The sequence below is a fragment of the Cyprinus carpio genome, chromosome A9 (assembly GCF_018340385.1).
Source record: "Cyprinus carpio isolate SPL01 chromosome A9, ASM1834038v1, whole genome shotgun sequence".
Classification (NCBI taxonomy): domain Eukaryota; kingdom Metazoa; phylum Chordata; class Actinopteri; order Cypriniformes; family Cyprinidae; genus Cyprinus; species Cyprinus carpio.
This window is the reverse complement of record NC_056580.1, coordinates 27,290,695-27,314,742: the sequence shown is the minus strand read 5'-3', so window position 1 is coordinate 27,314,742 and position 24,048 is coordinate 27,290,695. Positions and strand designations below refer to the sequence as shown.

General features: G+C 34.8%; 1 protein-coding gene across 2 annotated transcripts in view; it reads right to left on the bottom strand.

Moving 5' to 3' along the window:
• Positions 1-2,565, bottom strand: part of LOC109063093 (potassium voltage-gated channel subfamily H member 7-like) — an 84,167-nt gene extending 81,602 nt beyond the window's left edge. The window contains exons 1-2 of one of the 2 annotated variants that reach the window (XM_042764325.1): positions 2,050-2,565; positions 252-482 (exon numbers count right to left, since the gene is read on the bottom strand). In XM_042764325.1, coding sequence (XP_042620259.1) covers positions 252-482; positions 2,050-2,125 — 307 coding nt within the window. In that variant the 5' untranslated portion in view covers positions 2,126-2,565. The remainder of the gene's footprint in view (positions 1-251; positions 483-2,049) is intronic. The other variant, XM_042764326.1, reaches the window with a different exon arrangement.
• Between the last annotated feature and the right edge of the window lie 21,483 nt (positions 2,566-24,048).

Sequence of the window (24,048 nt, the reverse complement as noted above, 5' to 3'; positions counted from 1 at the left end):
CTTATTATGTAACCTTTTCAAACACATGTTATAAGCGACTCACAGCACTTGCACAGATTGAGTTTCCATCAAGATGTTTGTAATGCAAACACAGGCCCTGAGTGAACAGCCCCTTAGAAGGCAGCTGCCCACTGCATGTAAGCAAGGATGCTTGGTTTTGGAACAGAGCCATTCTCTCCATTGATCTTTCTCTCTTTTTCTACACAGATCAAAACCACTGACCCAACAGGAAAGGATGGGGTTGGACTCACCGTCCTTGCGATGGTACGTAATCTCCACTTTCCGTTCCTCTGACCCCAGGAGAGCCTGGGCCACCTGCGCAATCGCGTGTCTCTTGGTTTGCTCGCCATGCAGGAAGTCGCATGTACAAGGTTTCTGCATGACATCCGGCCGTGAGAATCCAGTCATCTCACAGAATCCGTCGTTACAGTAAATAATAGCACAGTTCTGGACCCGTGCATTGGCTATGATGAACTTCTTATCTGTAAAGAACCAAACACCACACAAAATTAGTATAGAATCGGCTTGGACGATCATTTGATGAGAAATCTGGTCTCTTCTGACACTACAGGAAACACATGTGATCAAAAGAGGAGATCCATTTGATCTTTCATTGCCATTTCAGAAGCAACTGAAATCAAAGAGGTCTCATTTCTGGTTTTTATTCACACATAGGCACGAAGGTCTGACTTTCTTATGTTTATAGTTACATTAAAAAGATCAAATATCAGTTTATACCAGTGATACCCAACTAAGGATATGTGTACTCCAGTGAGTACTTGGAAAGACTGTTAAATTACAATTAAAATGGATTGGATTGGATTTTTTTTATTTGTAAATAAATTCATCCTTATGTCTTTCTCTGATCAGTATCCTCAATAATTCCACCTGGAACTCAAAACTCAAGACAAATAAGCTCAAGTGAATCTTTGTTTCATCTACAGTACTGGTTGTTTTTAGTTGGCAAGTATATAATTGTGATAATAGACTTATCGCTTATAATATTTATGATCATGTTAAATGGTATCCAGTATATTATGAGTTAACATTGTTGACGAGCCTCACTGAAGGGACTGAAGAGGGAACGGAAGCCAAGAAAGTTTGGGAAACACTGGTTAAACAGTGACTGAGAGTTGAGAAACGTTTTCGAGAGTACTATTATTACTACTATTGACAAACAAAAATGTAATGTACTTTTTACTATATATACACATACAAGTAATTTATGAACATTAATAACAAGCTTATACTTCCCTTGTATTATATTTGTATATTTAATGTGTTTTATTGTTTATTTTTTTAATACAAATCAATAATATTTTATATTACTTTACTTTTATTAAATTGCAATGTTTTTATAGTTTAACTGCATCATAAAATTTAACCTGAGATTTTGAACACTTTAGCAGCTGTACTGCTTATATAACGAGTGCTTAAAAACCTTGCATGCCATAAAAATCCTCTAAATACGCTCGAGCAGTCTCACTGTGTGCATTTGTATATGCGTGTGTGTGTGTAATCTTCAGTATGGGAGCGTCATTTCTCTGAGCATACACGCAGAGCATGCTTTCATTCATGCATTTCAGTGGTATAGCTGCTGAGTTCATAAACACGGTCATCTGACAGACGTATCCGAATTGTAAACACTAAAAAGCCACAATGCTATAAGTCTCCTGACTGTCATCTGCCAGTCTCTCTGAAAGCCTTTGTGTCGTTTTCCGTCGTTACTCCGATGCCCCAAAGCATAAAAGCAATACAACAGATGATATTGTGTGTTATGTCATCTCATTGTTTATTTTTTATTGATATTAGTGTTTAAAATCTCGGAAGAAACAGTGGAAAATGCACAAAATTGGATGCGCTCAACAAAGCTCAAACTAACAACTGTTTAGGCTACTTTCTTTAAATGTATCCGAGCTGCATGCGTGTGTAAATACAGAAGGCTACATATTAGCAATATTTGTATACGCATCTTAATATTAGCTCTTCATTTATCATCTGAATCACGTGGAGACAAAGAATCATGTGTGTTTGTTTTGCAACACTTACTCTGTCCCTCGAATTTCCGTATTATTATTCCAAGAAAGGTATTCTGAGGAGCCACATGACCTCTCCGTACAGGCATGATTATAACAATCTTCAGCTGTTCCGTCCAAAACAAAAACCCCGCGGACCTCCTCAAAGTTATCGCAGCATCTGAAAGGCGGCTCTTTGTCCGACAGAACGGCCGATCTCTCCACTTTCAATGCGCTTTTGTTGGTGTGAACTCAGATACGGTGGTTGTAGTCACACGCGTGTCGGAACCTTGGCTGGATCCCCCGAAACAGACACCGACAGGAATCGGTGAAGAGGAAGAGACGGGTGAGATTCGGATGCAGGAGCATCGCTGTCCGCAGACGGGTTAAGTCCTGTGTGGTGCTGAAGGCGAATGGAAGACTGTGTCGTGATCCGCCTCTAGGGGCCTCAACTGAGCTCCGCCGCACCGGGCTGACACCAAACTAACCCCAGCGTGCAGACAGCCTCTACGACGCTCATCTCGTAATGATATAGTACGTAAAAGGGGTTGAGTTATAGCGCTCGTGACTCGAAAAAATGAATGCAAGGTGCGAAGTACACAATGTTTTAGAAATACCATTAAACAGACACAGGAGAGCAGTGCCAGCGGCATTTTGGTGTTCATAGACTAGTGAATTCACAACGACAAATTATTAAGAAATACAAGATGACTTTATTTTATCATACTCTTTTCTACTGTTGGGGAAAGTTATTATTAATATTGCATTACTTCCTGAAAATAGTTACTTTTATGGAAAGTAATGCGTTATGTTAATTTTGCGGTACCTTTTCTTATCTGCCTTGGCCTCATTTCTCTTCAGAAAAAAAGAAAAGAAAAACAGAACACAGGTTAGATTTATCTAAAGACATTTTTGCATTTCAGTATGGTTGATCATTGAGCATCAGCAGCAAAGATAATGGTTGATAAAATGGAATTAAATACACAAAGGATATTTGTGTTATTTAACATGTTTGCGTCATGTCCCGAGTTTGCATTTTACTGTTTTTATTCATTTTGAGGAATTTGACTCAGTTTTTGTGCGAGTGAGATGAGTTAATGCGGGTTCACATTTAGTCTAGAACTACAGTAACATCATGTTCACACAGCGCACACAACACCTGTGCACTCACTCCTGATTCACTCATCATGAGGACAGGAGAGCTGTCAGTCAATACTTGAGAAAACAAAATAACTGGCCTTACTTGTTTGAAAAAGTAACTCAGGTATTTTCTTGTAAATTATAAAGTAATGCAAAAGTAATCTGATTACGTAAAATGCGTTACCCCCAACACTGTTCTTTTCACAAAGTATGAAAGAATTCGCCAAATAGCGAAAAGAAGTTGCGTTTGTCTGAGAATGTAGCTAACCATAGCTACTGTTAGCTAGCGAACTCCGCTGTCACTATGTTTCCATACAAAGTGGCGAATATGCGAAATATTGGATTATCGCATGAAACATTTGCAAATTAAGGACCGTTTCTATCCAATGAGTCAATGACAAAATCTTCACTTCCTGATAAACCTAAATATCACTACGTCGAGTCAAATCACGTCACCTTTATTTATATCGCGCTTTTAACAATACAGATTGTGTCAAAGCATTAATTAGGAAAATAATGTGTCAATAATGCAAACTGACAATAGTAAACACTCATTTTTTTCAGTTAAAGGCAGTTCATCGTTGAATTCAGTGATGTCGTCATCCAACTCAGTTCAGTTTAAATGTTATCAGTGCAATCAAGTCAACGATATCGCTGGAAATTAAAGGCACAATATCTATTTTTTCACCGCTAGAGGGCGCGTATTCAAAATAAACAAAGACCAGGTAGAGTAGTTTGATGACGCTGTGACTGAGTGTTGAATCATGGGAGCTGTGTCATCTTCATCCCCACAGCCGATGTAATCAGACGGGACTTGGGCAGAAATCATGTTCATGGATGAACTAATGATTTATAAACGTAGTAGAATGAAGCAGAGTGAGGCTAAAAGCCATTGAAGCGAAACGAGGCCGCTGAACAAGCGTGACACACGGCTTGAAAGCAGTGGAGCTTTTATTATTCCACAGTCAATCGCTTCAGCTCCTTCTGGTCGTGCGTATGTGGGAAAAAAAGCAGTACTTTTTTATCATACTAGATATGTTTAAAGTTCTGTTACAATGCTACTCTGTGCGGTCGTCACCGGTCTATTAAAATGCACAACATATTAAAGTGTCTTTGGTGTTTCCATATGTTTTCTACAAAACAAAATGGAAATCGCGGGGTTATGACGTCATTGGCAGGCGACACAATGACACTAGTGTTACTAGTAAAAATTGCTTATTTCTCTGGATTTAAACATTCTTTGAAACATTTGGGATAATGTAAGTACACAAGTCAAAATATATAACACCGTTCTAGTGGTTTTTGGATGTTTTAATAAAAAAAAATCTTACATATTGTGTCTTTAAGTGTCCCCAACTAAGCAAGCCAGAGGCGACAGCGGCAAAGAACCAAAACTCGGTGACAGAATGGAGAAAAAAAACCTTAGGAGAAACCAGGCTCAGTCTGGCCAGACGAAACCAGCAGTTCAATTCCAGGCTGCAGCAAAGTCAGATTGTGCAGAGGACTCAACAGTTTCCTGTCGTCTGATACAAGGTCTTTTAAGGGGATCTGTATCTGGGGCTCATCTAGTTGTCCTTGTCTCCGCTGACATTCAGGGCTGTAGAGGTCCTTTCTAGGTGCTGATCCACCATCTGGTCTGGATACGTACTGGATCCGGGTGACTGCAGTGACCATCTAATCTGGATACATACTGGATCTGGTGGCTACGGTGACCTCGGAATAAGAATGAAACAGACTAATGTTAGTGTAGATGCCATTCTTCTAACGATGTAACGAGTACATCGGATGTTTTGGGTTGTCCTAATTAATGCAGCCTAAAAATCCTTTAACGGATTTGAATATTAGAAATGTGTTAGTGTGTTATGTGTAATCCAAGTTAAAGAGAAGGGTCTTTAATCTAGATTTAAACTGACAGAGTGTGTCTGCCTCCAGAACAATGTTAGGTAGGTTATTCCACAGTTACTACAAAAAGTAGGAGAAGCCTCCGAATATAATAATTTTCATAGGCTATATAATAAATTACTTGTGCCTCAGAGCGAGCAGATGAAACACAATAAATGCAGCCATTGCTTTCGAAGGTGGATGCCTGCTGTTTGGGAATGCAGTTGTGTAAGACAGTTCTGGGAAGCAATTATATCGAAATACTTTGACGACAGGCTTTCTCAGGCATGTAAGAAAGACCATAACAACATCTGAGATGCTGTGCAGTGAGATCTGGTCTGCTGGTTAGTCCAGGTATCCCGTCCCATAGTGCAAAGTAACATGAATTTTTTTAATGCGCATAGATTAATTTATTTGGTAAACGTGTTCCTATTGTAGTTTATGCACATTTTTTTTCTTATTGGATAAAAAGTTTATCCTACACAATTGTGTGCATTGTTTTATTTATTTATTTATTTTTTTTATGCACATTTTTAGAATTTATGCGTATCTTGGCGTTTCCATCCAGAGTTTATTTTATGCCATATTCCAAAATGCACATAAAATAGGTGGATGGAATTTCTGTCTGAAATCTTCTGTCGAGGTTCATCCTACATTTTATTGTGGACACATATAACACGTACGTCTGCAAGATGTCTGTTAATGATCGCTTCCTCTGGAAAGCATTTGCGGTGTACAAACATCTGATAGATGTCTCTAAGATGTCAGTTTTACATACATTCTAAATCATATGATAGGAAACATCTTATGTATTGCAGATGAGCAAACACTCTAAAAATACGTCTTGCAAATTTGAATGCAGACGTCAAATAGACATGTCTGTGATGTACGTGTGCTGTTTGACACTGATTGGACGCTTGCATTTTTCGAGTTCACCGGCTGGAATGGACCCGTCTTTAGACCAACCAATCAGAGAGGTCCCCCAATCTCAATAGATTTTTTAGTTTGGTTAAAGTTAATGGACAATATCTCATGTTTTTCCGTGGATGCTCAGCCAGGTTGGCATTGTATCAGCGTCTATAATTCAAACATAAATGTTTTACAATTTTTTTTTACAATAAAATTATGTGTATTGTCTTCTAACTTAACTGTATCGTTTTTATTATTATATTTAAATTCATTTTATATTTAAATTCATTTTTTATGATAAAATTATATATATATATATATATATATATATTTATCAAAGTGCTAAGTAGTGACAAGTAGTTTGGAAGATAATAGACGTTTTGCTAACTGTGCAAGCAGCACCAAATGACAATTTGGGTTGAACAAGATGAACCAATTGTACATCAGAAATAACCTATAGAAAATCCTTTTCAAACGTTTGGAAAGTTGAAAGGTGTTTTGTAATTCTCATTCAAATCATCTTTACAGCTTCAATGCAATGACCTGTCCATGGTCCTGAATGCTACTGTATATGACTACCAGACCTTTATTTTGTGATCCCTTAATACCTAAATGTTATAAACATGATGCAGATTTACTGAATGGGCTTCTCTGCTGCTATGCAGCCATTTGCATTAATCCATATATGGCCTACTGACAATTTCAAGCTAATCTCCAAGGTTGGGTGGCGTGCGGCTTCAACAGCGCTTTAAAAAGATAGAGAGACAGACAGAAAGAAAGAACAGAATGGAGAGCTTGTCTTACTGAAACATCTGTCCCAGTATTTCAGTGAGGGCTGAAAACCCATCTGCTCCATTGAGAAAAAAACAAGAGGATGGACAGCATTGAAAAGCAAACAACTACAACAGCAGAACCACCTTTAGTGTTGGACCTGCTGCTCTTTTCCCAAAATGTCTTGTCAGATTTAATTGTTTTTGTGTCTTTCTTTGATTTATAAAAGGTTAACGTAATCTCTGTTATCTCTATTGTTTCTCGACAGCAATGAGAATGAAGAGCAAATGGAGATGTCTGCTTCTCTGATTGAATCCTGAGAAAAATCTCCTTCAATTTCTTCAGTATCTTATAGAAATAGTAACTTATATCTCACCTAAGAATGAAAAAAGGTAATTGTGTCTTTTCTCAAAATTATTACTTTTTTTATTGTAGTTGTGTATTTATAACTCACAATTCTTACTTTTCTTGTCAGTTTATTGCAGTCCTGTGTTCATATCTTGCAATTCAGAGAAAAAAGTCAGAATTGTGAGATATAAACACAGAAGTGCATGATATAAAAAAATTGTGACATTAGTCTTCTAATATATAATTCAACTTCTGTATATCTCAAACTGTTATCTCAGAATTTCCGAGATACAATAACAACCTGCTGTGATCATTTCTAATCAAATTATAGGAATTGCTATCCACATTAATTTATAGAGTACATAAATGTAATGATCCTACAAGCAAGACGTCTTAAAAAAATTCATTAGCCTAACCGCTGGAGTTTGTATAAAGACAGACTGGAAGTGTTTTAATGAAGTCTTCATGTGCAGCTTTGATAGAGAGTTTAATTGCATGTGGAGATTTGGTTATTGCTCATAGGATATGATGATATGATAAGCTTGTTTTTAGGACCATACATGCAAGGAAATATTCTCATTACTGTAATGCAAAAAATAATGATATTTCATTTATTGTGTAAAACTATTTATACATGGTAGTATTTGATGAAAAGATCTTCTGTTTTTGCTTATGTTATGCTTTTTTTTTCCAGAATTTTGTTCATGTCATCCCAAAATTGTATATAATTTAATATAAATGTTATATATGCATATATGTTTTTATATACATATAAACACACACAGAGAGAGAAAGTATAAGTATATATAAAAAATGTACATTCATTCAAAATTTCCATTAATTTTCATTCATTAAAAAAAAAACTTTTTCTTGAATTTATGAATGTATTAAATATATAAAAACCTGGATCTGGATCGTCATCACTCATGGAGGGTTCATGAAAGCCATTCTGGTCGTTTCAGACAGTATAGACAGTTATGATCATTCATAGCTTTTCTTCCGCTGACTGATGTGAGTTCTGTATCTGCTGAGCCGTCATTCATAAGGAGACACTGCAAGTCTCTAAAGATCTGAGAGGCTGCAGTTTACCTAATGAAAGAATATTATTCTGAAACACTGAATGAGAGAGCATGTATGTGTGAGTGCTTTTCGAATTAGTGCATGCTGTGAGATCAGTCTTAAACGATCAGGGATAACTGAAATCCCACCCATGGTAACGCACCCTTTTCTTCATACCCACCATTTGTTTTTTAACATCTGCTGAGATTTTCTGAGATATCTGTGCTGTACATTAATTGGTGAGGCTCATACGAGCTAAACTGCATGATACACACTCGTCAGTGTGGCTGTTGTCTCTGCATGGGTGTGAGGTAATGCCGGGTGAAGGGGACGTTACTAATCCTGCATGTGAGATTTAAATGATGCACAGTGTGAGAGATGACATGTTATGCTTTGCTCCCCATCTGGACGAGCACTAACCTCAAAAGAAATGGACCATTTTAGACACTGCAGGTGTTTGATATGGCCATATTTCCGAGAAACTGTGTGCATCTGTGCATTTTAGGCTCTGAAAATGAGTATTGGCATATGACATCTTGGCTGAAATTTCATCAAATTACAGCCCTGGAACCAGAGAAAATGTGATATCAACTAAAATTGTGTCAGAAATTATGCATGTTGCTGGAAAAAGTGGCCTGCAGCCTTCTTGGCCTGAAAAGTGAAGATAAGCATGGTTTGAGTCCACTTCGTTTAGCTGAAAATACATGAAACCACAAAATTCAAGATAAATTATGAGCTAAATTTCAAATTTTTCCTATTTTGCCTATGTCTCTTTTAGTAGTTTTGCATATTTTTGGGCCTATGTAGTTCATGGTAATATTAATACATTTCAGTGTTTAATTTTTGTGTGATGAACAGGTTTACGCCTTGAGCTCCAATGTAAAATCCAGGTCCTGGAGTAAAACCTTGTGAGAAGAAGGCCTGTCTTGGAGGCTATAGATAGCTTGATTGATCTGTATGTGGCTAAACTAAGATAAAGCAGAATGGGAACATCTCTAGCTTGCACTGTCATTTTTAACCTTCAAAATATTAATGTTTAATCCTTCCTTTCTATACAGGTAGCAGACAGAAAACCGCTCATCTGACCAAGTGTATTCCAGGGCCCAAATGCTGAAGTATAACTGCATTTTGCTAGATTGAATTTCCCAACGAGGGTTTATTTTTCTTAAAATGTTTATGCATTAAGCATACTTTCTTTTTTTTTTTTACATTAGTTAATCAGTAGTCTCCCATTTTGCTTGTTGACACAGAATTGCGAATGTAAATTTTCAGGGATATATTTAGAAGTAACTGCACATTTATGTAAAATCGACTTCTTAGAACAATTTAGTAACTGCATAGCAACCACCCAGAATACTCTAGAAACACCCTGTCAACGCACTGGCTACCACCCAGAATACCTTAGCAACACCATAGCAACCACCCTGAATAGCCTAACACCCACCTAGTGACACACTGGTAAGCACTCAGAAAATCCTAGCAACATCCTGGCAACCTCCTTGAATACCCTAGCAACCACCTAGAAACACCCTGGCAACTACCCAGAATACCCTAGCAACACCCTGGCAACCACCCTGAATAACCTATCGCCCGCCTACTGTAGCAACGCACTGGTAATCACCCAGAATATTCAAGCAACTTCCTGGTAACCTCCCTGAATTCCCTAGCAACCAACTAGAAACACACTAGCAACCACCCAGAATACCATAGCAACATCCTGGTCACCACCCTAAATACCATAGCAACCCCCAAGCAATGCACTAGTAATTCAGGGCAACCACCCTGAATACCCTAACAACCACTTAGAAATGCCGGAGCTATGAACTCAAAATACCCTAGACAATGTCCTGGCAACTGCCCTGAATATCATAACAACCACCTAGCAACACCCTGGCAATCACATAGAATATCCTAGCAACACCCTGGCAACCACCCTGAGTACCCTAGCAACCTCTCTGGTAATGCACCGACATATCAGAGTTGTGGCAGTAAGTGTTTTTTTTTTTTTTTTTTTTCTCAGAAACATCTGTGTCTCTGCAGTGATAGAGTCAGCATTTTCCCTGAGCGAGAGACTCATGCTAGTCTATTTTGCTCCTGATTGTTTCAAAAAGTAGCCGTATTTCCCTTAACCTGCAGGAATGAGGTGCAATTGGTGAGCAGCAGGAGAGAGGAGCCCTTAATCCAACCCTCATGCCAGGAGCTCATCTATCCCATAACGCTTCTCCCTCTCCCTCACTTCCATCTCTCATTCTCTCTCTCCTTCGCTCCCATCCATCATGATTAGGGTCAGTGCCATCAGCCTTTTCAATAGCAGTAAGGTAGGCTGATTTGTTTTCCCTCTATCGCTCTCTTTGTCTTCCATCCCTTCATACTCTGCCCAGTCATGTTTTCACACTCAAAAACAGCTGTCTGGAATTTAATGAAAGAAAAAAACAAACAAAAAGCAGACTGTGTTGTCATTTTATGACAAAAGTTTTTGTACCTGCTTTCCTATAAGCTAAGCTAAGCATGTTTCATCTTAATGCAGACAGCTTTGACGTTGCTCTCTGTAGCTGTCATTTTATCAAAGTAATACTCCTGAGGCTATGTTTTTCTGGGGTTGTACCTCTTTATCTGCTTTCCAAAATGCATAAGAACATTTTACTGTGGTAAATTTACTGTAAAGCATGACCTTCAGTCATGAATGGGCCTTAAGGCTCCGTTTCAGATCAAAAATACAGTAATGTTGTGAAATATTATTATAATTTCAAATAACTGTTTTCTATTTTAATACATTTTAAAATATAATTTATTTCTGTGACCAAAACTGAATTTTCAGCATCATTACTCCAGTCTTCAGTGTCACATGATCTTTCAGAAATCATTCTAATATGCTGATTTGCTGCTCTATAACATTTCCTATTATTATCATTAATGTTAAAAACAGTTGTGCTGCTTAATATTTTAGTGGAAATCGAGTTACACATTTTTTAGGACTCTTATGAATAGAAAGTTTATTTGAAATATAAATCACTTTTCCTTGCTTAATAATTCTATTATAATTTTTTTTAAGAAAATCTTTTAAACTATAGTGTATCTCCATTCTTGTGTAGTGTTTTGAAATTTAGTGTGAAATGCCAGCTGCAATCCATTTTTTTGGCACAATTTTAAACGTGCAATTCAATTCAATTCAAGTTTATTTTTATAGCGCTTTTTATGATACAAATCATTGCAAAGCAACTTTACAGAAAATTAAGTTTCTACAATATTTAGTAGTAGCTTATCAGTGATGACTGTCAGTTTATGTGCATACGGCAGAAATGTTCGGAAAAATCAATAAAAGACTTAAACAAACAGACGATCAACACTATTAACAGCAATTATGCAATCAAACTTATAGCAAAATTTGGTAGTTCTGTATGTTGTTTCAGGGTTAGCATCATCTGAGGTCTTCTGAGGGGTTGGCATCATCTCTTCTCAGGAGTTCTGGATCCAGACTGGAGCTTGTGTAAATCCTAGTCACGGCAAAAACAGAGAAACAAATAGAGACATAATTAGCGTAGCTGCTGTTCCAGCCAAGTAAAAATAATTAGTTTAACCCAAGCTAAAGAATAATAATGCACATTTGATCAGATTGGCCAGTGCAGAGACTGTAAAATTGGGATAATATGATCATATTTTCTTGACCTTGTAAGGACTCTAGCTGCTGCATTTTGGACTACCTGTAGCTTGTTTATTGAGGATGCAGGACAACCAGCTAGAAGTGCATTACAATAGTCCAGTCTAGAGGTCATGAATGCATGAACTAGCTTTTCTGCATCATGAACAGGTAACGTTTCGTAGCTTGGCAATGTTTCTAAGATGGAAGAATGCTGTTTTTGTAACATGGGAAATATGATTTTCAAAAGACAAGTTACTCTAATATATCACCCAGATTTTTGACTGTAGAGGAAGTAACAGTACATCCGTCTAATTGCAAACTGTAATCTACGAGATTCTGTGTAATGTTTTCTGGTCCAATAAGTAATATCTCTGTCTTATCTGAATTTAATAGGAGAAAATTATTGGTCATCCAATTTTTTACATTTTTAACACACTCTGTTAGCTTAGATCATTTAGAAGTTTTACCTGGTCTCGTTGAGATATATAGTTGAGTATCATCAGCATAACAGTGGAAACTAATCTGGTATTTTCTAAGGGGCAACATTTATATTGAAAATAGCAGAGGATATAGAACAGATCCTTGTGGCACTCCATATTTTACTGGTGATAAATGAGATGACTCCCCATTTAAATAAACAAAGTGGTAGCGATCGGAGCGATCATGTTAGCATGAAACGGGATTTTCAACTAGAAGAACTTTAGAGTGGGACTCAATCTCACACATTGAGAATTGATCGGATTATGAAAATTGGGAATTATAAAAGAGTCAGATAGAAAAGGAGGGAGGGAATGAAAAATGTGAAGCCTTGGTGAAGCAAAGTTGTTTCAGAAGAAGAGCATTTTAATGAAAGAATAATGTGCACTGATGAATTGTGCAATAAATCGGAAATGTGTTAAGAAAGCAAACAGGATCAATTATGATTTTTTTATTTTTTATTAAGATTGCAAAACATACAACATGAGGTGAACACAAAACACAAAAACAGCAGTAGAATAGCAATGATAAAAACAGAAATGGGGGGGAAAATAAATAAATAAAAAAGCAATGACAATCTGAATAATAGTAGTAGTATTTAAGTAGTACTAGCATGCATAATAATAATAATAATAATACTGAAGATGGTTATGATAACAATAATACACCGGGATGACGGCAATTATGATTTTATGTTGAGTTTAAAAAACAAATAAACACAATAACTTTCTTAAGGTTTTTTTCTGTGAAAATACCCAGCTAACAAAAATATGTTCTAATATTTTTGCTAACGTTCCCATTAAGTTATGATAACGTTACTTATTAATGTTTTCTGAGCATTCAAAACCTCCAGCTTTTGAAATGTTTAAAAGTTTTTTGTTTGTTTGTTTGTTTGTTTTTCTTGGTTATGTGAACGTTTAAGACAACAGTTATCAATATTAATTTAGCAAACGTTATGGCAATTTTACTGTTGATTGTTCTCTAAACTTAGAAAAATGTTCCATAAAATATATACAGGTATATAAATAATGTATTTGTGGAAATGTTTTGAGGACTATTAAAGACCGGTCCCTGAGTTGAGCCGTGTTAGAAGCCGTTATAAATAAACATACACCTTTGACCTCATTAGATCAGTATTCATGCGCCACTGCGTCTGTGGGATGTTGTCATTAATATATGTATTGTGTGGTAACTTCTTCCAGTTATGTTTATAGAACATCCAGAACAATTCAGTGTAAACCATGGCTTCTTGGGTCCTATTGTTTTGATAACTTTGAATGGACATTCTATTAATGTTACTGGAAGAATGTTTCTTCGTAACTTTGAGAGAACAATGCCAGAACATTCTGAGAACGTTCCCTGTTAGCTGGATAGTTGCTATGGAAACATTTAACAACTACTTTGTGTTATAAAGTTGATCTGAAATTGCATGTAATAGTTTAATTTACCAAGCTGGTTTTGGGCATTTTTCCAAGCGTCAAGTAACACAAAGGCTGTGTATTGTCATGGAAGCAGGGCGTGTTTTGAGTACAATACAACATAAAGCTTTTTTCCATTCATTTAGATACTGTAGGTGATAAGTGTCTCACCATGCGAGAGCTTCTATCTTTAGCGAGAAGAGCCCGCATCCCGTGGGAAGAGGCCACACATTCGCTATAGAATAGACACATCCCACCTGTCACGCACTGATAGAGCCGCCACCCCAATCATAAAACTCTGTCTCGTGCTCCTATTTCCTCTTTTGTCGGCTGTCAGCCTCAGATGGTGTCACAGCCTGTCGTAAACTATTTCTTGCTCTTTATCTCCCCTGTCTATACCTCCATGTCTATTTCCCTTTGTGTGTTGTGTCACCCACCGCTCTAATGCTCTGTGAATCCCAGAAAGAGCCCTGCGCCGCACGGCGGGTCTCTCTGATGAGGTTATCTGGGTTGGTGAAAGGGCCCCAGCGCCGCCCTCCTGGAGAAACCAACCCCTGGAGTGAGAACATATGTCTGCACTTCATCCCAGCACTCATATCACGTGTGAGTAAACGGATTAGCATTGTCTCATATGCGCTTAACACATCTTAGTTTGAAGTAATACAGCAGCTATACTTTCTGACAAAGTAGTGAACTGAACTTGCTGATTTTATACATTTAACTAGACAAGTTTGGGGCAGAGTTATTTTATTGAGATACTATTATTAATAGTTTAAATTTAATTTTGATGTGATTTTGACATTTTTATTAGTTTTTGTTTTGTTTATATGTCTAGTTTTTATACATTTTTATTTCACTTCAGTTATTTTGTTACATCAAGTTAAACCAACTTATTTTATTTTTCAGTTAGCATTTATTTTATTTCAAGTAAACGAATTGTATTTTTTATGGTTTTATGGTCTGATTTATAAAATGGTTTTGAAAAGTGCACCAAGGCTGCATTTATTTGATAAAAAAATACAGTAAAAACAGTTATATAGTGAAATATTATTATAATTTAAAATAACTGTTTTCTATGTGAATATATTGTAAAATGTAATATTTTCCTGTGATCAAAGCTGAATTTTCAGCATCATTACTCCAGTCTTCAGTGTCACATGATCTTCAGAAATCATTCTAATATGCTGATTTGCTGCTCAAGAAACATTTCTGATTATTATCAATGTTGAACACAGGTGAGCTGCTTCATATTTTTGTGGAAACCAGGATTCATTTTATTTTTCATGATTCTTTGATGAATATAAAGTTCAAAAGAACAGAATTTATTTAAAATAGGAAACTTTCATAACATTATAAATGTCTTTACTGTCACTTTTGATCAATTTAATGCATCTGTTCATCCATCCATCAATCCATATTATCATATATGATTATATTATATATTTGTTATTAGTTTGTATTAATTAGCATCATCATTTTAAAATGATTATTGTAAATGAATGGAGTTTGAACATGGATGAATGGAATCACCTGCTGTGAATGGAATCATGGCTCTGGATTATAAGGAAGCAGGATTAGCTCTGATGATTATGTACAACACAATTAGGTCAAATACACATCATTATCTCTCTGTTCTAGTATAATGAAAAAAAAAAAAAAAAAAAAAAAAAAAAAAAAAAAAACTCACTTATTTTTAGACCTGGCCAGAAGAGGCCTGAATCTTTTCTGGGTAGGTCTGAATGTTTTAGAGTCTCAAAGGTAAAGAAAAGTTGATGAACTTTGACTCTGTTACTTATAAGGTCATTAAATGTCCCTCTCCAGTGACTGGAGTTTGATTTAGGCCTGCTGTGAATTCAAGTCAGTCAAGTTCATGCTGAAATTCATAAGCTGTTTTACCTAATATGCCATATTTTCGACTGAAATTGGATATTCATTTAGCTAAAGGACAGGAATAGATTGGATTGGGAAAAGTGGTTGTTTCCCAGAATGGAGCCAGACTGAGCGTGAGTTGCTAAAACGGTGACTGAATAGCTATTTGGCTATTGATTAACATTATCCAATAGTCTGCACAGTCTAAGTGGCATCAGTGAGAAAGGAAGGTTGTTTTAGAAGAGCAAGTCATTTTTATCTGAGAATAAAAAGTAGTGAATCGTTCACAATAAGACCAGGAACATGCATTAAGTCAATTTTATCAAGGAAATTTATAGTCTACTACACTGATGGTGATTTTTGACTTTTTTTGGAGCTTAAAATCAGGGTTATTATAGTTAACTAAAACTAAAATTAGTGCTTAATTACTGAAAGTTATTGCTTAAAAATAAAATAAATGTTAACTGAAGTAAAATAAAATTTATATAAAAAAATAACCATAAATATTAAACATTTTTTTCTGCTACAGCAACGTCATTTTTGTTTAGTTTAAAAAATAACTAAAACTAAATGAATTCAAATGATAAAAATTGTGCAGACTATAAAAATTTAACTAATAAAAATGATAAAATTATGAAAAGTTAACTAAAGTTAACATGAAAATATAATATAAAAACACTAATTTAAAATATTAACAAAAATCTAAAATAAGTATGAACTAGGGTTATTATTAATCAAATCTAAAACTGAAACAAAAAAATAAAACCATAAAAATACATTTCTGTTGCTTGAAATAAAATAAATGCTATTTAAAATAAAATATAACAATTTCTTATTTCAGCTAGTTGCCAAGGCAACATTTCTAATTTTAATTTAATTTAACTTTTTTATATTATTTTAATATAATAATAATAAAACTAAAACTAAAATTGAAATACAAATGAATAAAATCTATGTAGACTTTAAAAAATGTAATAAAATTCAAAAACACGACAAAATTACTAAAACTTTACCTGAAATTAAAAACAGAAAATATAAAAATAAAAACTAATTCAAAATATTAATAAAAATCTATAATAGTATTTCAGTGATACTAAAATAACTGCTGAACTGTTGTTATATAAAAAAGTGTGTGCATTCAATATTTCTCTTTTTTGTGTTCTACAGAATAATAACAGGATACGGGTTTGGAAAGACATGAAGGTGAGTAAAGAAAGACAGTAGGTCCATTTTATGTGAACTAGTCCTTTAATGTTGAAGTTTTTGAGCTGGTTAGTGCCCTCTTAGGTGGCTTCAAACCACAAAGCAAGTTCAATGAGCCGTGTGTGTGTGTGTGTGTGTGTGTGTGTGTGTGTGTGTGTGTGTGTGTGTGTGTGTGTGTGTGTGTGTGTGTGTGTGTGTGTGCTCAATGGGCTTATTACCTCACCCTCATCTGTGCCTGACCCGGCCCCTGCTTTCACACACGTAACCATAGTAACCACCCTGCACCATCACAGGCTGCTTTTTCTCAATGCAAATTGTCTTTGTGCCTCTAAAGCCCCCCATATCTTCAACCCTGTACTGCATGGCCAGCAAACCGCTCTCACAAATTAAACAGCCCAGACACAGTGTCACATTTCAACAATGAAATGATTCTGACACTCATCTGAGATGTGAGAGTGTGTGTGTGAGAGCATGTCTGTGCTGTAAATCTGTGTTTCTCAACCTTTACTGTCTTATATACCCCACAAACCTTGAAATAAGACTTAAGCAATAAATAAATCTGTATCTCATATATACTGGATTTCTTTTAAAAATATCAATAATGTTAATAAAATGGATTGTATTACAATTAAGCACCTTTAAACTAAGAGCAATACTGTGTGTGTTTGTGTGCGCGCGTATTTTATTTATTTGATATTTTTAATTTATTTTTTAATTATTTAATTTATAGTTTTTTATTTAATATTTGATTTATATTTTAAAAATGAATTTAAATAATAAATGTAATAATAATTTAATAATAATATTTTAAAAGTGAAAAACAAAGGTTTACCAAAGCAGAATCTTTCCATTATGGACAGGTTATGTTGTTATGCCCTCATCCTCAAAAACCAGATGCGAAAATACACAAGTCATAGAAAATATGACCAGAATGTGGCTTCATTTATTTATTTCTAAACTTAATTATTAAACCTTGAAATTTAAGAGATATTTCGTTTACAAACTAAAATAGTCCATGCATTTGTTTGGGCCTGTGTAGTTCTTGATGGTAAAATAATCCATTTCTTTGTTCAGTTTTAAGGATATTTTTGTTTGTACAGTTGCTGTACTGTGTTCAGCTGCTACTCAATAGAGCAAAACTGGAGGAACTACTGTAGATCAAAATGAAACCAGTAGCACAAGGTGTTTTAAGCAGGACACACACACACACACACACACACACACACACACACACACACACACACACACACACACACACACACACACACACACACACACACACACACACACACACACACACAGTCTGTCTCTAGATGGTCCTCAGAGGGTTTGGGGCTTGTGTTTAGTCTGTCTGTCTCCACAACACGCGTCTGGCGGGCAGCCAGGAATGCATCTCCAAGGGTGTTTTCACTTGAGTCCTCTTTACTTAAAATGAGCTCAAAAAAAAAAAAAAGTTTTCTTTGCATTCAGATCGTTTTCTGCATTAAAAGTGGATTCAGAACTCTTTGTTTTTTTAACCCAGATCTTCACTGATTTATTCAGTTTGGGGGGGTTTAATAGTTTGTGAGTCAGCGGTCATCTGACGTAAAACATTCAAATAGACAATTATAAGACCTCACTGAGTGAAATGTGGCCCAGATTGTTTTCACGAGAAGAATGATGCAGTAAACTCGCTCAGCGCTCCTTTCAGAAGATTAAAAATCATTTAATCAATATTATGCATGTATTGTAATAGTTTTGAATGTATGCAACATTGTTTCTATGGTTGAAATGGGTTTAAGAACATAATAAAACCAAGGCTATATGGCTTATGAGAACAAAATTATAAAATAAATAAGAGTTTTACATTATGGTTAGAAAATCACTTATAGTCTAAAGAGCCCATTTTGAAAAATCGCTTATGCAATTATTAATAAAGTAATAAAACACTTAATAAAGTAACAAAAACAGTGATAAAACACCTCTAACCAATAAGCCACAATATGAGGAATCCTTCATGTGCAAAACAGTAACTCGAGGAAGAGCAATGTGATAAATTGCATGATATTTGTCATTTGTAAATTGCTTTTGGATGTCTTGTACACAAAAGTAACAGAGAACTGAATTCTCAAATATCAACATGTTTTTGTAGGAACTTTTCAGTCAGCCAGCGTTTGACTCATTCGCTGGTGCTCTTATTGAGTTTTGCTGCCATCTAGTGCACTTTGGGATGCAGTACATTTCATTACCATGATAACATTAACCCTGTAAAGCCTGACCTAAAATAAGCAAAGTCTTTGAAATGGAACAGTTTATTGAACCTTTAGACAAAATAGAAAAACAAATCTATAAAAAAGCTGGCATATGTGTGTTTTGTTTGGTATCTTATTTGATGCATCAGGCTTTTATGGCTCATGCAGTAAGATATAGTGGGAATATGGAGCTCATACTTGAGGAGGAAAAAACACCTCAGTTTTATTCAAAGACCCGAGAGAGAGGAAAAAAAAAATGTGGTGCAGATGCTGATATTAATATGGCCAAGATGAATGATGAAATCTTTATAACAGTATTAGCAGAATAAATTATATAGATATGTTGTCACTCTATATCTCCCAATAATATGTCTTATTAAGATGATATTTAATGATGTTTTATGATCAAAACATATAATGCAGTGCAATACAAATAAACGTTCCTCAAAAGCCTGATGATCACATTTGAACATGATTTTTCTAAATAATGACATCTGGATGATAAAGCTAAGCTGTTTCAGTCCTGTAAGTGTTCGTCTGGAAATATACTGACAATATAAAAGTTATTCTTACATTTACTTTATAAAAGTCAGTAAAGATGTCACACCAAAAAGACACTTGATGCACAAGCTGAAGGTGGACATTTGTACAATTATACTGCACGACCTTTTACTTGCTAAAATAAAAAAATAAAGCTATCAATCAGACAACAGAAGGCATGTAGTAGATTGTGTGCAACAGGTATTTAAGCAAAGTTTGATCATGTTGATCATTTAGACACCTTAGAAATGTGTAAATCCTACTCTATTTCAAATGGTTTCAAAACTGCATACCTGCTTGCTAAACTGAGTTTACCTGTTCGACGTGATGATGTTTAATATCCCTGACAATCTCCGTAGTCCCATTTAGACACTAACATTCTGCCATTATGTTTTGCTGTTTAATTTTATTTGCAGTATGCAAAATAATGCAAAATGTGTTTTGAGGATGGCCCTGAAGTGTCGTCACTCCCCATCAGGGTTTGTTAACTTAAACTAAAACTGAAACTAAAATTAAAAGCATAATAATAATAATAATAATAATAATAATAATAAAATTACTTAAAATACATGCTAGCTGATATATATTTATAAACTTTTTCAGCTAGTTGCATCTCTCATTTTAGTTTATTTCACTTGATGTTATTATAAAACTAAAACAATTAAAATGATAAAAAAACTATAAAACAAAAACTACTTTAAATAAAAAACAAAAAACGACAAAAACACAACAAAATTACTAAAACTGTAACAAAAATCAAAGTGAAAACAGAAAATATCAAAATTAAAAACTGATTAAAAATGGTAATAAAAACTATAATAGTTTTGACTGTGATCCCCATGTTTTCATCTCATGAGAGTTGTTTGCTAAGGCAATAAAACAACATCATCATCGTTCATGCTCTCTAACCCCTTACTAAAATGGTAAAAAGTTTTCAACTTTTGCATGTGATTTGTCCTGCAAAATGTGTACTAAATGTGAATTGGTAAATTATGTATATTTTCAATATTTTCAGAACTACTTAGCAACCTCTTAACAACACCCTGGCAACCATCCACGACACACCTGCAACTGTCACATCGATTCCCGAACAGGTAAATAAACTTGTTTTGGTTGTCAGATTATTACCTGTAATGTTTCATATCATCAGCAGTAACCAAAAACATCTTATTTTACTTATCATTCCACAATAATATAGTCAAACTAGGATGTGTTTGGGGATTTTGTGATAATATCAGTATTATCTTTACATATTGCAAGTAAAAAAAAAAAAAAAAAAAAATAGTTTGTTTTTAAGCATTTGCATGTCCTTCAGACTTTGTGCTACAGACATGAATTGTCAAATTATGTTTTGTCAAAGAGATTTGTGCCATTACTTTACTAAGTGATCAGATTTATTTATTTATTAATGAATTTTTATTTTATTTTATTTTATTTTATTTTATTTTATTTTATTTTATTTTATTTTATTTTATTATTTTTTTTACCTGGTATTATAATCCACCAGAACATCACAGAAACTTCAGAATGAACTCTTCTGAACTGAAGCAGAAACCTCACAGCAACCATCCAAAACGCCTTAGCAACCACTTAGCAGACGTCCATAACACACTTGGCATTGTGACAGCAATTCTTGAACAGGTAAATACAACTTAATTTTATTCAGAAAATGTAAAAATGGAGTTCTTGTTTTGGTTGTCAGATGTTTGCGGTGATCAAAAACATCATATTTTTCTCATCAGTCCACGATAATTTATGCAAATCTCACAGCACAGTCAAACTAGGATGTGCTCAGGCATTTTCAGGATAATATCATTATTATTATCTAGACAAATTACAAGTAAAAATGAGCTCATATCTAACTGAGAAGCTAATCACCGTCCTGTAGTATGATTGCACCCATTGGAGTCGTGAAACAGGCCTCTGATGAATGGATAAAAGGCCAAGATCAACACGATCCCATCCAGAAACACACTGTTTTACACCAAGCCTGTGACTGTATTACCTTTAATAAAAAAGAAAAATACCAGTCATAAAGAAAATAGCCTCCCCCACAGAATAGTTCATTTTCCTGCTGCAAAAGCTATTAGTTTCTCCCTCTGCAAAGCAATTTACATCTTCATAAACAATTACAGTCCTGCTTGGGCAATTTACGCCATTGTTTTAAGGACGTGGCACAACTGAAATTAATATTCTGAGCCGATGGAGCAGAAGTGGAGGGTCATTAGCTGAGCTGCCTGGGAAACACAGTCGAATCTTCGGCCGTACAGCAGCGTAATCCTCCTTGTTTTACCCATTCAGGGTCTTTCTGATAAACAAGACATTACAAGTCTGCGTTAGGTTTGTTCTCTGTAATAAACAAGAAATGAATTTAGCATGTGGATGAGTTTGGATGCCTAAATTAGCTTGAACAGATAGACATATTAAATATTTATGACTGCTCCGTATGAGATTGTGTGCAGTGTTTTTTTAAAAGCACCAACTATGCTAATCTCAATCCTTCATGGCGTGCTGTTGGATGGAAAAATTAGAAAATAAATATGAGAGCAGACAAAGGAAGAGGAGGTCGTGTAGAAATATAAAAGAGAGAGGAACTGAGCAAAAAGAAAAAGAAAAATACAAGAACAACAAATGGCATTTTTACACTCTTGAAAGGGAAAGTACACTGTGACTGCAGGATATTCCACCATATGTAAAATATTCCTCATGTATTTACCATATATATGTTTACATTTTTATTGATTTTTTTTTATTTCTATACCAATAAAGTTGAATTAACAGACACAAAACGCGGAAAAAAATATGCAAAACATTCAAAGTATATTGCTTAAGATTAGTCAGTGCATTAGGTGTCATGAAATAGCAATAAACAGTTATTTTACAGCATTATTTAAATCTAGATTAATTAACTTGTACACTACTGGGCTTTTATGTCATCAAAGATGAATTTATTTGATCAGAAATACAGTAAAAACATAAATACTGTGAAATATTATTACAATTTAAAATAACAGTTTTCTATGTAAATACACTATAAAATGTAATTTATTCCTTTGACCAAAGCTGTATTTTCAGCATCATTACTGCAGTCTTCAGTGTCACATGATCTTCAGAAATCATTCTTATATCCTGTTTTCTGCCCTAGAAACATTTCCTATTATTATCAATGTTAAAAACAGTTGTGCTGCTTCATATTTGTGATGAAAGTGTGCATTCTTTAGGATCCATTGATTAATTGAAAGTTTAAAAGAACAGCGTTTATTTGAAATAGAACTCTTTTGTAACATTTTAAATGTACTGTCACTGTGTACTGAAAATGAGCAAACATGAGTTTATTTGTAAAATAGTATATTTATATAAATAATTTGTTAATTTGTTGTTTTTTTTTTGTACTTCAACTGCCTGTAAATTAAGACTCTAACATTTTAAATAAAACAATTTCCACATCCCATACTATCACTGTTCACAAACACAAGGCACCTTCAAACACCTTCATTTCCTGTGCTCTCGTTGACCTCCGCCAATCACAGCACCTCTATGACTCACTGACTCAGCTCTCCTATTGGCTTGAACACCAGCTGAATGTTTATCATGACGTTGAGGTTCGGAGCAGTGCAAGCCTTAGCTGGTTTGCTTCATTCAAGTTGCTTATCATACAACATTAAAAACAAAAAAGTCTAAAATCAGGTTTGAATTCATATTAATACGTGAACTGCATAATCGTTGTTTGTCTTGAGTATTTTGCTCATGGTTTTTGAGGATGAGGGCATCTCATAACCTGTCCATATTGACATCAGTCTAATTTGACTAGATTGATCAAAATACATTTGTGTTATTTTGCTGTCTGAATTATGCACGATTTATGGTTAATTGCATTTCACAAAGGCTTGAAAGCGCATTTTGCCCTTTTTGCTCAATATAAACCCTTCATGTGAACCTGAAGTCCATAATTTTGTGAACCTGAGGTCATTTATTTAAATTTAATCCATCAGCAAAAAAATATTCCTTATTTATTTACTGTTTACATACAGTTATGTTTGATTAGTTTGTTTTTTTCCACATACCACAAGGAGATAAATTACACGATTTGCAATAAATTTTAATTTGAACCCACAAAGTGGAAATATTGATGCTGTGTTAGTGTTTTTTTTTTTTTTTCTGTTTTTTTTTTAGAAACATTCTGGGTAATTTGATTAGGTCTCATGATCTAGCAAGCAATTATTTTACAGCATTTGTTAATATGTGTACTTTTAACTTTTTGTACAGGTAAAATAACCGGAAGCCTCACACTTTGAAGTTACAAATGTTGGTGCTCTTTATTAATGTTAAAAACAAGATTGATATGGTTAGTTGCATTTCACAGAGGCCTGACTGTGCGTTCTCCATAGCTGTGATGTTTTATTTTCTGCCACAAGGGGGCAGTGCTTGGTAAACAAAACTGCAGTTAGACTATGGAGCTGTTATATTGTGTTTCTTAGGTGTTCTTCATAGTCTCATATACTAATAAAGTGTGTTGAATTTCAGAACAGTTGAACTAACCCAGATGA